We start from the raw sequence: 15025 nt of genomic DNA, 5'->3' as shown, positions 1-15025 counted from the left end.
CTGCAGCATGGCCATTCATCAGCCAGCACACTGCCCAGAGCCTCAGCTCCAGCAGAGGTCTGTAACAGCCTTTGCCTTGCCTGGCCTAAGCAGGCAGTCTCACTCCAGTTGCCTTCACTGGTGCTGCAGCAAACCCTGCAGTACCTCTGTACCTTACCTGCTGTGAACTGTGGCCCAATGAATTGCTGGAGCTCTATTGCAAGTAAATGCAAGCTCAGAGACAATTTCTAGTTTGTTAAGTGACAACCAAAGTCTTCAGCAAGTTTCAAGACAAGCTTTATTTAATTTTTGAAGAAAACAAGAAAAAAAAACAACACAATACACTGCTTACATTCAATCTCCTCCTACATCAGTTTACTATTCACGTGGCTCATGCTGTTATAGCCGAGTTTCCACTTGGCTAACAGCACACTAAACCATTTAACAGTAGCCATTGCACAGCAATAAACACCAGTGCTAAAGTCAACAGAGCACGCTCCAGCTCAAATCCTCTTGTGCTAAAGTGGGTTGAGCATGGTAATATTTCTTACTTATTTCAAAAGAGCAAAACTCAGTCCTTTCCAAGATGCGTTACAACACATTCTGACCATCTGCATCTTCTGAACAAGCAAATTCCTGTGTTTTCACAGCTCCATCCAACATCATTTTTATCCATGAAGCACTCTGGGCGAGCACAGCTGGTCTTGCCATGTACTCCAGCACAAGATGTATTGCCTGTCTACAAACACCTCACAAAGGTGTTCTAACAGAAGTACTGCTGAGCTCCTCTTCAGAAATCTCTGCCGAAATCGATGTTTGGGAAGTTGCTTTCTCCAAGTACGTTTTCCCTGGCAAATACTTGCCAGTCTGAGGAAACGCTTTTAGCTTCTCTGCTTTCACAAATCTCAGCAGGTTAATGATGGCAGCCGGTGTAACTCCAGGGATGCGGCTGACTGCGCCGATCTGCAAACAGAAACAGAACTAAGTCAGCCTAAAACAAACCTAGACTCTAAAGCTGATGAGAACTGACACCAAAACCTATGGGTACTGCTTTCCTCGCACCTCCTCACCCCTTCATGCCCCCTGGGAATACACAGGAGGAATTTTGCTGCTATTCAACCTCATTGTGGCCCAGTATCTTACCGTCTGGGGACGGCTGGAGTTCAGTTTCTCCCGCACCTCCGCTGACAGGGACGCATCAATAGCAAAGTAGTCTATGTCCTCTGGAAGTCGGAGGGCTTCATCTCGACGCACTTCTTCTATTTCCTGCTGCTGATTGACTACGCACCACTCGTAAGCGGCTGTGGTGGAGGGTCAGGGGAACGAAACAGACAGATTCAGACAGTGTTCACATGAAAAAAATCACTTGTAGAAACTCCTGGAAGCAGAACGGATAACTCCACCAAGATGATCAAAATATCTGAGGAAGCTTCCAGCCTCACAGATTAAGGAGCCTAACTGATAGTATTTCAGAAGAAATCATACTCTTTGATTTGGTACAAGAATTAAGATACACAGATGCTTTTTGCTCTTATTCCAGGAAAGAATGGTCTGTTTGATAGAGTGGTGAAGAAGAAAAACCCAGGAGCAAATACAAATAATTGATCTCACTCCACAAAGTGAAACTCAGGTGCTCAAGCACAACTGTGGCCTATGGCAATACATGCACAACTCTGATAACAGTGCTTCCCTTCACAGATCAACAAAACAAAATGAAACACACAGGAATGAATGGGCTGGCTCTCCCCCTAGTGAACAATCCTTAGCAGATCATAACTCTTGTACTCTACCTTCTATTTTCAATCTCTCTGACAGCTCCTTCCATTCAGCAAGCTTTCTCAGGGGCTCTGGGATAGCCCTTGCCAGAATCTCCATGTTGGCCTCTGGATATCGAAGGATGTCAAAGGCACTGTGGAGAACATGAGTAAGATTTTACAGTATAGGGAAGACAGTTAATAGCATCAGACACATTACAGCTATTCCCAGCTCAACCTTTTAAAAGTGAGGATAGTACAGTATAGACCAGAACAACTACAGAGCCAGGCTCACCTCCCTGCTACCTCCTCTCAACACAAGTAAGAGCAGTTCAGCTCTTGATGAGGGGGCTTTATCAAGCTTCCAGCAAAGCAGAACAGTTACCATTTGGTGACATGCTCAGTACAGACAGCAAGCACTGAATGGGCCAGAGTACTATCTTTAAGAGGCTAAACCAGTGCTAGCAGATGTGGAGCAGTAAAAACCCCAACGTACTGTTACTTCTACAAGCAAAGATCAGGTATGAAGATGATAAAAGTTGGAATCTTGTAATACTGACCACTTCAGTAAAGATGTACACAAGCAAAGCCACCAGCCAGATGATCAAGCACAGTCAGACAAGAAAGCTTTGGTTGTGTCCTTTACCTGAGAGGTGATCTTCGATTGCTACTGATGGGAACTTCTGGTACCAAATGGGACCATCTGGACACACTGAACTGAAGGGATTTTAGTGTTGCAATTCCATCTTCTAAAGCAGCCCTCATCTGAACAGCTTGCTCGTATCGCTGCTGTGACACACACCCAGCTTCCTCAAAGCCTGCAGAGACAGACAATAGCACATGAGACTGAGGTCTGCAACCAAGCAGCAAATGGCAAGAGTCATCACAAGGATATACCTCTGTGGGTCAGCCTGGCATCGGCATTGTCAGGCCGGAGGGACATGCGGAACTCCACGCGGCTGGTGAACATCCGGTATGGCTCAGTGGTGCCCAGAGTTGTAAGGTCATCTATCAGGACACCCACGTACCCTTCGGTGCGACTGACAATGAAAGGGGGCTTGCCCTGGACCCGTAGGCAAGCATTGATCCCTGCAATCACGCCCTGGGCAGAAAGCAAAACAAAAGCCATTGTTGGTCCCTTCAAGGCTGAAATATCTGCACATCTGCACTGAGCTTGCCAGAGTTCAAGAAGCATCTGGACAATGTTCTCAGTCATATGGACTGATTTTTGGGTGCTGCTGTGCGGAGCCAGGAGCTGGACTCAATGATCTTTGTGGGTCCCTCCCAACTTGAGATCTTCTATGATTCTAAGTACTGTTTCACCTTGGGAATGCAACCAGTCCAGGCTGGTAATCTAGGCAGTTTCTTCTATGCAATACTACCGTGGTCTGAAGAACTCAGCCCCTGCTGACATGCCTAGTGACAAGAAACATGTTCCAACATATCTGCAATTGTACCCATTGCACAGACTCCACACAGCAGTATGTGTCACAGCTTACAATTGCTTTTGTTACTGCAACATTGGTAACTCAATTGCAGATACCTGTGCAACTCTGATGAGCTACAGAATTAAAAACAACTCATTAGCACAAAACAGGCCTGCTTCAATGCGTATCAAGGACAAACAGCAAGTTAACATCCCTTTCTGAGCACAGAGTAAATGCCATCTGATTCACCCACTTGAGCTGCAGCTTCCTCATAGCCCGTGGTGCCATTTATCTGGCCTGCAAAGAAGAGCCGCTGAACGAGACGAGACTCAAGAGAAGCAGTCAGCTGACGGGGGTCTAAAAAGTCATACTGCACTCCATAGCCTACGAGAAACAAGAAGACAGACCTTAATGAGGGAAATGGAAGGTCCTAACTTATCAGCAAAGACAATCAGTGGGACAAAATGAGTTAGGTTATTGACTTTTATTTACAATCTAGAAACAACCAAGGAGAAATTCCTGCATTCAAGAAATAATTTTCTTTCTTATTTACTTTGGTTTGCTAGACTCCAAGGAAAATCTTTTTTTTTTTTCTTTGTTAAGTGATAACGATGTGAAAAATAGATTTGAAATTATTTACCCCCTCACCTGGCTGCAAGATCTTGGCTTTCTCCAAGCCCGGGATAGACCTGATCACCTGCTCCTGGAGCTCAGGTGGCAGCGTCATTGACAGGCCTTGGGGGTAAATGACATCGGACTCCAAGCCTTCAGGCTCCAGCCAGACCTGATGTTCACGGTTTGGGAAGCGCAGCACCTTTGACTCAAAAGAGGGGCAGTATCTGCAATAGGAAACAGCCATAAGCATCATCTAAGGTAGATTAAAGGTAGTTTTCCAGAGGCAAAGCAAGGGAGATGCACAGCTTCAGAGACTCATACCATTAAGAGCTTCATATGGTGCCACATCCTTACCGGGGGCCCTTTGTTGTCTCCCTCACGTGGTCGTTCAAGTGGAGGTTATCAAGGACAATCTGCTGAGCTTTCAGGTTAGTGCGAGTCAGGTAGCATGACAGCTGGTCTTCTGGCTGAAAGAGGCCAAAACTCACTGTAAATTAATCCAGTCACAATACCCTGCTCTCTCACTGAACAACTCTGTTCTGAGGATCTTCAAGGGCTTTTTCATGACAACTTGCTCTCAGTTGCTACAGAGATGGGTTGTGCTGTCTTACCCACTGTACAGAAAAGAAGTAATCAGAGAACCTGAGCAACATACCCAAAAACAGACAAAGAAAAGAACAAAACTTGAGAATGTGAGGGATCTGCATTCTGTGCTATGAAATGCATTCCTAATCATGGGATGGGCATTCCTACAAAAGTAACACACCCTTTCACATTAGCAGGAGGAATTCAAAGCTCTGAAGTTTGAAGAGTTTGGTGAAGACTAAAGAAACCTCTCAACATCCTGCAACTGACGTAGTAAATTCATGTTCTGGAAAGAAAAACACTATGTAGAATACTTTACAATTATTTTCTGGAAAAGAGTTAACAGACATGTTCAAAACAGTAACAAATGTTACACTTCAATGCCTTAAAACCTTTCCAACAAATACGTAGGACTTCAAATGATATTACCACCTCTCTGCTCCCCATTTACAAAAGGTTACTGCAATTCCTATAAGCTCTGGATCAAGCCCTGGACAACCTGATTTAGGTATGCATGTCCCTGTTTGTCGCAAGGGAGCTGGACTAGATGACCTTAAAAGGTCCCTTACAACTCTAAGGATTCTATGACTCTATGTTACCTTGCACTTCCCACCTCCCCAGTCCACTGCCCATCTACCCCTGCACCTACCATGTGCTATCCCACCTTGATCCACACAGCCTTGCTGAGGAAGCTGAAGGGCACAGGAGGGTTGTCAGGTACACGTTCCTCCAGACCACTGAAGTTGATGGTGTCTTTGGCCAGGCGGGGTGGTGTCCCAGTCTTCAGCCTGCCCACAGTAAATCCCAGTTTCTCCAGAGTCTGGGCTAGCCCCACAGCTGGCTGGTCTCCCAGGCGCCCAGCAGGATGAGTCTCCAGCCCCATGAGGATCATACCCCTCAGAAATGTCCCAGTGGTCAGGATGACACTCCCAGCACACACCGTGCTACCATCCCCTGAAACAGCATGTTCAGAGATGCACACAGTTTACTGTCATTGAAACCCTGGTACTCTAGTGGTTCTGCTCCAAACTAAATTGCTGCTGTTTACTCAGGGCTCATGCATCTCTTATTATTTGGCATTTCAATAGCATCAATGTTAACAGCAATAACAGCAATAAGCAGAGTGTACAGTAACTCTTTTTTTTCTTTATTCCTCCAAGCATTTTACCCAAACAAAGAAGTTCCGCTCCCGAATAATATTCCTGACCAGGTCCTTATTTTGGAATTCCTGTTTACAAGATCAGCAAGAGGTAACAAGGCATGAGACTGCACTGTAACAGGACACTGTTGTACAGAAGTGTTATCTGCAGCACACTCTGTTTGCCAAATAAGATCTCAAACACAGCATGGAATTCAGAATCATGAGTCTGAGGAAGATTAAGCTCATGCAACCTCTGAACGCCCAATTAATCCAGTGATGTTTTCCATTGTGCTACAGATGTTAACACAGTTTAACTTGCAGTCAGCCTGAAGTGCCTCTATTGGCTCAACAACCTTTCTTACAGATGAATCAGACACATTTAACCTGCAGCTACTCTTAGCATACAGTGCCCAAGGTTGCTCACTGTGGTACCCACACATACCCAGAACAACGCCTGTGACTTGGCACTTCCCAGGGCGGTTTGCTTCTGGCTCTGTCAGGAGAAGGTCTTCCACAGAGGCCTCACGGACTGTCAGCAGGGGTGTGCTCAGGATTTCCTTCTGTCATGAAAGGAGTTACCACAAAAATCTGGCAAGTTCTGAAACATCTGGGCAGTTCCAGACCACACCAATTTCTAACACATCCGTCAACTTCTTCCCTTGTTCTAAAACCACATTTTAGAACCAGTCATCACTCCTGGCTTTCTTTTAACCCCATCCTGCTGTTATTACCCAACTGTAACACACAGATATCCCCACTGGTAGCTGGTGTACGCCCAAAAAGTAACATCAGACCCCCCACATTAGCACTTTAATTTCTAAGCGGCCTCGGGGCTGCACACACTGCTGCAACCATCCTGTGCAGCACTGCTCCACACCTCAGTGCTCCTGCAGACCTCATCCTGCTCTGCATGAAGCCACATCACCGCTGGCTGCATCTCTTTTTCAAACGAAGGCTGCCCTGAAAGCAATGCCTCTTAGCTTATTATGCTGGCTCACTACGTCAGAGGCAGATGTTGGTGGTATGGCAGAAGAGGGTGAACCTTCCCGCCAAGATTCCATTCCATGTTGTTGCTGTGTGACAGATGGCAGCAGAGGGGCAGTCTGACAACATGGTGCCTGACATGGAAGCGTGTATGAAACAAAGGTGTGTCACTGAACTGCTCCACGTAGATAAAACGGTACTCACTGACATTCATCGACATTTGCTTGCATTTAAGCAGACCAAAGAGTGGATGTGGGCACAGCGGTGCGTTTCAGCCACAGTGGGTCACCTCTTATTCACCGCTAGCAAAAACACAAAGCTAGTGGCGGTGACCACGCTGAAAAACAACGTTTTGTAGCTGAGAATCTGCTCTATCAAACAGCGTTACGGTGCTCTCTGCATCTCCTACGGTTTCCCCGTCAGTAAATAGGAGGCGTTAGTTTCGGAGCGCAGAGGCCGCACACCCACCTGCACGCCGTCCCGGTACCGCCGCCGGTCGATCTGCGCCCGCAGCCCCCACACGGCCGGACCTTTGCTGCGGTTCAGCACTTTGTAATGCACCCCGGCCACGTCGCAAATCCGCCCGCACAGCCCGTCCAGGGCGTCCACCTCCCGCATCAGGTGCCCCTTCCCAATACCGCCGAAGGAGGGGTTGCACGACATCTCTCCTGCGCCAAGCACACGGGGACACCCTCAGCACCGCCGCCGCGAGCGGCCGCGCCGCGCCCGGCCCCGCGCCCCCCGGCGGTACCGATGGTGCCGATCTTGTGCGTGAGCAGCAGCGTGCTGGCCCCGCCGCGAGCGGCCGCCGCCGCCGCCTCCGTCCCCGCATGGCCGCCGCCGATCACCACCACTTCGTAGCGCGGGGCCGCGCTCCCTGCACGGCGCCTCTCGGACCGCGGGGCTGCGGGCGGCGCCAGGCGGCGCCAACTTCTGCGCGCCAACATGGCGGCGGCAGGAGGCCGGAACGGGAAGCGCTGGGCGGGCGGGAGGCGGCGTACCGCCCGACAGGCAGCGCGGCGTGGCGCCCCCTAGCGGCGGCTCGTCACGTTCCCTGGCGGGAGTTTTGGTTTCCCGAGAGCTGCGGCGTTGCCTGGAAGAGGAACTCCTCTTCCCGCCAAGTTGCGCTCGCTTCCGCGTGGGTGCGGGAGGCCCATGGAGGAGACTGCGGCGGGCAGAGGGCAGCGGAGGCAGAGAGCGGCCCAGCCTCGCTCCTCGCGGAGCAGAGGCACCGCCGCCCGACGCGGCTCGACCGCGCGGGAAGCATCGGCCGGCGAGCATCCGGCGGACGAGGCTTCCCGCGCGGTCGTGCCTCGCCGTACGGCGCAGGGCGGAGAGCCCGCGGTGCTCCGAACGCTCTCGGCGCGGAGCAGGGCGGCGGGCGGGCCGCGGCTGCGGGAGGTGCTGTCGCAGCTCAGCCTGGGCCGGCAGGACGTGTCGGAGGCGTCGGGGCTGGTGAACCACGTCGTGTCACACCTGATCCAGGCCGTCCGAGGGAGGGACGGCAGCTTCGGCTCCATCGGGAGGCTGGGAGCCGGCAGCTACTATGAGCGCGTCAAGGTGCGTGCGGGGCTGGCGCAGATTAGGGCGGAGGCCGGCGAACTGCGGCTGGGCAGCTTGGAGAAGGGGAGCTATAAAGGAAAGAACGGGACGGAGCCTATAGCAGAGGCTGATAGCACACGGGAAAATGGTTTAATTAAACCTTACCTTTAAGTAGGGTAGGATTTGGGTCGAATATAAGGAAAAAGGTCTGTCACAGGGAGGGTGGTGAGGCACTGGCACAGGTTGTCCAGGGAGGTGATGAATGTCCCGGCCCTGCAGTTCCAAGGCCAAGCCCTGGGCAACCTGCTCTAGCTGTCAGTGTCCCTGTTCATTGCAGGGCAGTGGGACTAGATGACCTTTCAGGGTCTTTCCAACTGTAAGGATACTGTGATTCCATGGCTGGTCACAGGACAGGGGAGTGGTTGTGACGCTGTACCAGATGGTGGTGCTCAATGGCTGCTTGACCTCCAGCAGCTTGGAGCTGTGACCGCTGGGGAAGCGGTGTCAGTAAACTGCTCTTCTGCACATGAATGCACATCATTCTGGTAATACAAATCCATCAGAAAGAAGGTAATGTTTCACTCCAGCTGTGGAAAATACATGCAGGCAGCTGTAGGTAAAGCTTCAGCTTTAGCTGAAAAGCTTAAAGGCATTACAACCCAAGTTGATGCATGTATTCTTGTCCTTTGCAGATATCTGAACCCAATGAGTTTGATATCATGCTTGTAATGCCTGTCACAAGATTGCAACTACATGAGTGTGATGACACTGGAGCCTATTATTATCTAACATTCAAAAGAAATCCAAAAGAGAAGTATTTGAATAGGTTTCTAGATGAAGATGGAAAATTATCAGCCTTTAAAATGCTTGAAGAACTGAGACGAATTATTAAAGAGGAAGTAAAACACATTAAAAGTAAGTACTGTGCAATCAGGTTTCACTCAGGAACGCTAATAATGCACCTGCATTCCACATATGCAATATGTAACTTTCCCCTCGCTTATCTCTTCATGGCAACATAGCAGGGGCAGATGAGGTTTCGCTTCCGGTTATCTTGAGCACTTACTCTAAAAATCACCACAAATACACCAGAGCAGCAGAAGGAATTACATTACTTGAGTCAGATAATGCATTATCTAATGTTACTTCTTAGCTACCCATAAAACGTATTACCTTTTAGGGTGCTCTTATCCTCGTAAGCCTTCGGCCAAGTTGTGGACAAATCTCTAATCTAAACATTTTCCACAGTCATCTGACATTCTCTAGTCGTTCCTGTTCATTAGAAAGCATTACCGAGTCTACAGAAGACATCTAAAATAGAGTCAAAATATTAAAAATAAATCACGAAAGAAGAGCTTTTCTTATTTTGTAGAGGGAGGCTTCAGCTGGCCTCCTTACTGTTTTATTAAAAAAAAACCCCACTATACTCATTTCACAAATCCTACAGGATAAAATGCTTGAGGATTCTGACCATTTACAAATGCCTATTCAGTAAATATCTTAATAACTCCCAAAAAGTGTTTCTTCTGTTATGAAAAAAGATTACTTTCTTTTTTGTTACTAGATGTGGAAGTAACTGTGAAAAGGAAAAAGCCTGGAAGCCCTGCAATAACTCTACAGATCAAAAAGCCTCCAGCAGAAATATCATTGGACATTATCTTGGCTTTGGAAGTTCAGCAGAGCTGGCCTCCCAGCACACAGGATGGCCTCAACATAGAATGCTGGCTGGGAAGAAAAGTCAGGAGAGAGTTCAGACATAAACCAATTTACTTAGTGGCCAAGCAAAACAAAAAAGAAAAGCTTCTAAGAGGTACTTCAAATACAGATAAGAAGCTTAAGTTAAGAATTACTTTCTCTGCAACTTGATACCACTTGATAAATGCCATAAAAAGGGTATCCAGATTCTGTTCAGTATTCTGCCTTCAAGATACAGACCTCTATTTTATTCTGGGTACATCCAGATCATCGTTGAAAACCCTCTTTAACCAGCCTGGTGACAGTGCTTATCCTGTGCTGAAATCTAAAGCTGATAACTGCACTACAGACAGTACAGTAACCAGCCCTAACAGCATTATTTTAAATCTGTTCCATCAGACAGATGAGTATCTTTCCTGTAGTAGTGCTGTACTGAACAGCAGCATCCACTCCTTTGTAAAGAAAAAAATTAAAGGAGGTGTATAAAAATACTCAGAACATCCCTGAAAATAGCACTTATTATACATAAGTTTTATACTTCTACAGGAAGTAAACTATTGAAGATAGATTATTTCCTCACTGAACTTTGGTATGGCTGCAAGATGACTGCTGTTTGTTTTCCCCCAGAGCACTCTCACCATGCCTGTATTAGTTTGCAGAAACATCCCAGCTTGGCACTGTATGAGAAGAACTGGTAGTTCCAGCAGAAACAGTTCTGGCAACTGGGTATATTTTTTAGTTAGCACACTTACCTTACCAGTGCCAGGTACACCACCACTGCTCTGCTAGGCTCTCTGTCCCAGTGAAAATTAATTGCAAACAGTAATCAAACCAAAAAAGGCAGGGACACAGTCTGATTTAGGTAAGGAAGAAAAAAATGATTGGTGATGTTTTAAAAACAGGGGGCCGAGCTGCATTAATCACTGTTTCCAAGCATTCCCAGAAGAATAAAAAGAAATGCTTTACAAGAGTTAGCTGAGATAATCTCAGTTGCTTGCACAGAGAAATTGAAACCGATCTTCAAGATTAGTTTACTCAAAACCAGAATGGTTAAGCAGTAAGGCTTAATAACACAGAGCAGAAATTGAACAGCAGTAGATTTCTATAGGTAGCACAATTATTCCCCAAATCACATGCAACAAATTCAGGCAAGCTAAGAATTAAGTTTAATTTAAAAAACTGAACCCAAACATCCTTGAGAATATAAAGAAAGCATCCAGACAGGCCTACACAGTTATTTGTAACTATAGTGTTCCAATCTTGTTAGTATGAAGTGGTTGAGAAATTAAGGAACTAATTGTAGTAATTGATGAATTAAGAGTTGTTCTTTTTCTTTCTAGATACAGACACCAATATTTACTGCTGTGTAACTATTTAAGTCTTCTTCTCACTCCTTTAGGAAACACCTGGCGACTCTCTTTCTCGCATATCGAGAAGGCCATGCTGAACAACCATGGCAGCATAAAGACATGCTGTGAATCTGATGGAGTGAAGTGTTGTAGGTTGGTATCTCATATGAATATTTTGCTTTAAGCTAGTTTGTCCAGCACTATTTCAGTTTAACATTGAAGAATTTGGTCAGTGAGTAATTATTTAGAATAGGGAGTGAGAATATGGCTTTTAATCACTAACTCTTGCATCACTGTTCCAGAGTAGTACAAGCTTGCATGTGCCCACTGAACACATGTGACGTGCATTTGCTAAAAAAGCAACAAATTACTTTGCAGATTTATGCTCCAGATTTGCCTGGCAAACAAGCAGATGCGCCTTGCCAAATAATCTTTCCCCAAATCAGTCATCTTCAGAAATACTAGCTCCACAGTCTGTTGACTCAGCTTCATAAGCAAATTACACTTTGTGGCAAAGCAATTTATTAAATGATGGTGAGAAAAGAACTGAGTGGGATCAGGATCGATAAATGTGATTTTTCACTCTAATAAAGATTGGTTCCACATTTGTTTGAAGAGTAAAACCAAAACCTCATCAGGTACAGATGGTAAAACTGCTCTTTATGGCAAAACCACTTTTTGGTTTACAGAATCAGGAAAGCCAGAAGGGTATTAATGCATAATTCTTAATCTTTGCTTTATGAGTAGTATGAGCTACGCTGCGTCCTTGCCTAGCCGTGTACTGAACTACACCTCTTCACCTCACAGAGTGCCATGGAAAGGCACTGGTAGTGCCTTCAGTGTAAATCCAAACCCAAAGTGCAGCTTTAATCTTAAGCAGTGCTCCAAGTTGACGTTATACTGGTAGCACCGGCAGGAGAAGATCATAATCGTCCAAGCACTGTGCTGATCAACACTTCGTATTCCTGTGCCACTGTGGCCACCAGTGGAAGTGGTTCATGCATCAAAACTATTTTTCACAGGAGAAATCTTTCACTGCTAGTCTACCTTCGTGTGCAGTACTGATAGGAATATCCACCTTTTTGCTGTACTTATTTTCAGATTTTATTCAAAACCTTACTGAAAATGATCTATTACGGTAAGAATATTTTAATTGCTTTACTTATAACGTGTATTTAAATATCTAAAATACATGTTTAGAACTGACTACTAAAGGTACGCAATTATCTCTTATTTAACAGGAAAGATTGTCTCAAACTTCTGAAGTATCTTCTAGAGCGACTCAAAATGAAACATGCAAAAGAATTGGACAAATTCTGTTCATATCATGTCAAAACTGCCTTTTTCCATTCATGCGTCACTTGGCCAAGTGACACGGACTGGCAGTATGAAAACCTGGAACACTGTTTTCAGAAATATCTGGAATATTTTCTGCGTTGTCTGCAAGATTCTCAGCTGCCACACTTTTTTATTCCCCAATACAACTTGCTCAGCCTGGATGATAAAACAAGCAATGACTTCCTTTCAAGACAAATAAACTATCAGTTGAACAATGGATTCCCAGTATTTCACCAGGTGTAGGTATTGTAAATACTTTTTTTTACTATCTGAAAGCAAGTAAAGTAGATTTGCATATTTTAAAGCTTAAGTTTAGCACTTCATATTATTTCTTAGTAGCTTGATACTATGGAGATACAAAACAAATCAAGAACACTAACAGAAAATTGTGTTTCAGTTACACTGCTTAGTCATATTCCTTAGGAGAACCAGGACATTAGAATTAATATTTGATAGGAACAGTTAAAAAAGTAACCTGACTCTAATGAGAAAAATTCTAACATAGAATGATGGTTAAAACAGAAAAGAAGGCACCTGCCAGCATAAAAATTGAGCAAGAGAACCAGGCCTGAGAACTCGGCCTTGTAACAGAGCCTAGGAACACAGACATCCCTGAAGCAAGGCTGAATACCTCATACCAGTGCCATCCTGAAGATATCATTGGTACACACATAGATTCAATGTATGTGTGTACACCTGTGTATATATGCCTATGTGTATATAGATGCTCATGCTACATAAATATATATATATAATATGTATATTCTACAAGAAATTGAGCGGCTCAAGTGTGTGCAGGAAAGAGCAATGAAGCTGGTGAAGTGACTGGAAATCAAAATGTGAAGATCCTGTTGGTCTCTACAACTACCTGAAAGGTGGCTGCAGTGAGGAAAGCATCAAAGCCTAAACTGGGGGCCAGTTCAATGCTTCTATAAATGATCTGGATACAGGAATCGAATGCCTACTAGGCATATGGAATTAGGAGGAGCTGTTGACTTCCTTGGAGCAGAGACGTCATACAGAAGTTTTGACAAATTGGAGAGCTGAGCAATCATCAACTGCATGAAGTTCAACAACAGCAAGTGCAGGATTCTGCATGTGAGATGGAGTAAAGACTGGGGAACAACAGGCTGAAAAGCAGACCCAGAGAAAGGGATCTGGAGGTTTATGTTGAATCTGACTCAGCAGAGGGTCCTTGCAGCCAAAAGAGCAAACTGGTGCATCAGGCCTGGCACTGCCAGCCAGGAGAGGAAAGGGATGGCCCCACTGTGTGTTGGTGTGGCACGAGACACATAACATAAAGACAAAACTATTGGAGAACATCCAAAGAGGGGCTTCAAAGGTGCCGAAATGTCTGGAGAGCAAGGTGTACCAGGAGCAGCTGAGGTCCCTGGGTTTGCTCAGCCCAGAGCAGAGGAGCTGAGGGGAGGCCTGATGGCAGCTGCAGCTCCTCACAGGGAGCAGAAGGGCAGCACTGAGCTCTGCTCTTTGTGACAGCAACGGGGCCTGAGGGAACGGCAAGGAGCTGCGCCAGGGGAGGGGCAGCTGGAGGGTCGGTCAGGGACAAGGTCTGCACCAGAGGTGGTCAGGCCCTGGAAGACCATAGAAAAATCCAGGTTGAAAATACCTTCCCTGTGGACAGGCTCCCAAGGGAAGGCCTTTACAACCTGGATTATTCTATGTTATCTGAGCTATGCTTAGGATAAACTATGGTATGTAAGTATAACGTATCATGTCTGCTTGCTGTTACAGTCTTGGTAAGTTTGCAATCAAGAAGTATTTTCATTGTCATAATAATTATAGTTAAGATTGAGATTAATAATCCTCAAATCATTTCTGCTGCTGTGTACTGATTATCCTACCTCATATTGCCTTTCTACTATTTGCTGCTATTAGTGGGTATCTTTAGTGTTTGGTACATATATACACATAAACTCATTTCCTGGTAATAACTGTAACAGCTTTAATACATACTTATTTGCCATACCAATTAGAGCGTTCCTGGTAGTAGTGATTTGTGCTCTTCTGCAATAAACAGGAATCCTTAGTAAACAACCACTGTATGTCCTTGTGTACCATAGAATCCTTCAAATTCACCGTTGCAATCTCTATCTGCTTACTGGCCAGGTAGTCCCCAAAGCTCTCCTTTCATGGGTTGTGACAGTATTTGTCTTTCCTATATAAATGCAGCCATCACCTTCAAACTATCTTCAAATCATACTATGAACATATGTAAGAATTTGCAATAATTAATTGCACAGACATGAATTCCATGACTTCAAGTTAGGGAAGGAAAAAAAAAAAGCCATATTAACTTCCTGAATTAACTGATCTTTCCCACATCTTCAGAATTGCTTTGGAAAAAAGGCTTTTCATTGCAATTGGCAAGAGAAGCAAAAATTAACCAGCATACGAAAGTTACTGTACCAGTGAACATCTGCATGGAAAGAAATGCACCTTTTCAATCCGTTATCAAAGAGGATACCCTTCCTGTTAAAAGGCTATCAAAACCAACATTCAGCTTGACTGACATTGCCAGAGTTGGAGAGTTCAGCTCATTTTCTTATGTTGAATACACGTTAGGAAAGGACTGTAGCATTTCCTGGTACTGATGTG

General features: G+C 45.5%; 2 protein-coding genes across 2 annotated transcripts; one reads left to right on the top strand and one right to left on the bottom strand.

The window, feature by feature from the left end:
- Positions 1–276: 276 nt before the first annotated feature.
- On the bottom strand, positions 277–7445 carry MTO1 (mitochondrial tRNA translation optimization 1). Its single transcript, XM_048937017.1, has 12 exons — positions 7237–7445; positions 6954–7153; positions 5944–6061; positions 5025–5314; positions 4130–4242; positions 3809–3999; positions 3414–3544; positions 2631–2835; positions 2380–2551; positions 1770–1888; positions 1123–1280; positions 277–942 (listed from the first exon to the last, which is right to left on the bottom strand). The coding sequence occupies exons 1-12, from the start codon at positions 7430–7432 to the stop codon at positions 730–732; spliced, it is 2106 nt and encodes a 701-aa protein (XP_048792974.1). The 5' UTR covers positions 7433–7445; the 3' UTR covers positions 277–729.
- A 98-nt stretch (positions 7446–7543) lies between these two features.
- On the top strand, positions 7544–14479 carry CGAS (cyclic GMP-AMP synthase). Its single transcript, XM_048937252.1, has 5 exons — positions 7544–8045; positions 8720–8942; positions 9592–9837; positions 11122–11224; positions 12313–14479. Exons 1-5 carry the CDS (start codon positions 7641–7643, stop codon positions 12650–12652), a joined length of 1317 nt encoding a protein of 438 aa, XP_048793209.1. The 5' UTR covers positions 7544–7640; the 3' UTR covers positions 12653–14479.
- Positions 14480–15025: the final 546 nt, after the last annotated feature.

The sequence above is a fragment of the Lagopus muta genome, chromosome 2 (assembly GCF_023343835.1).
Source record: "Lagopus muta isolate bLagMut1 chromosome 2, bLagMut1 primary, whole genome shotgun sequence".
Classification (NCBI taxonomy): Eukaryota; Metazoa; Chordata; class Aves; order Galliformes; family Phasianidae; genus Lagopus; species Lagopus muta.
This window is presented reverse-complemented; position numbering and strand designations above follow the sequence as displayed.

Bases quoted from the DNA above. Each gene is read 5' to 3' on its own strand.
- MTO1 (XM_048937017.1), bottom strand. From the start codon at position 7,432: ATGTTGGCGCGCAGAAGTTGGCGCCGCCTGGCGCCGCCCGCAGCCCCG. The intron at 4,243-5,024 runs GTGGGATAGCAC...GGCCTCTTTCAG, and splicing joins GCAAGGCTGTGTGGATCAAG to CCAGAAGACCAGCTGTCATG. The intron at 943-1,122 runs GTAAGATACTGG...TTCTGTTTGCAG, and splicing joins ACTCCAGCCGTCCCCAGACG to ATCGGCGCAGTCAGCCGCAT.
- CGAS (XM_048937252.1), top strand. From the start codon at position 7,641: ATGGAGGAGACTGCGGCGGGCAGAGGGCAGCGGAGGCAGAGAGCGGCC. The intron at 8,046-8,719 runs GTGCGTGCGGGG...TGTCCTTTGCAG, and splicing joins GCTACTATGAGCGCGTCAAG to ATATCTGAACCCAATGAGTT. The intron at 11,225-12,312 runs GTTGGTATCTCA...CTTATTTAACAG, and splicing joins GATGGAGTGAAGTGTTGTAG to GAAAGATTGTCTCAAACTTC.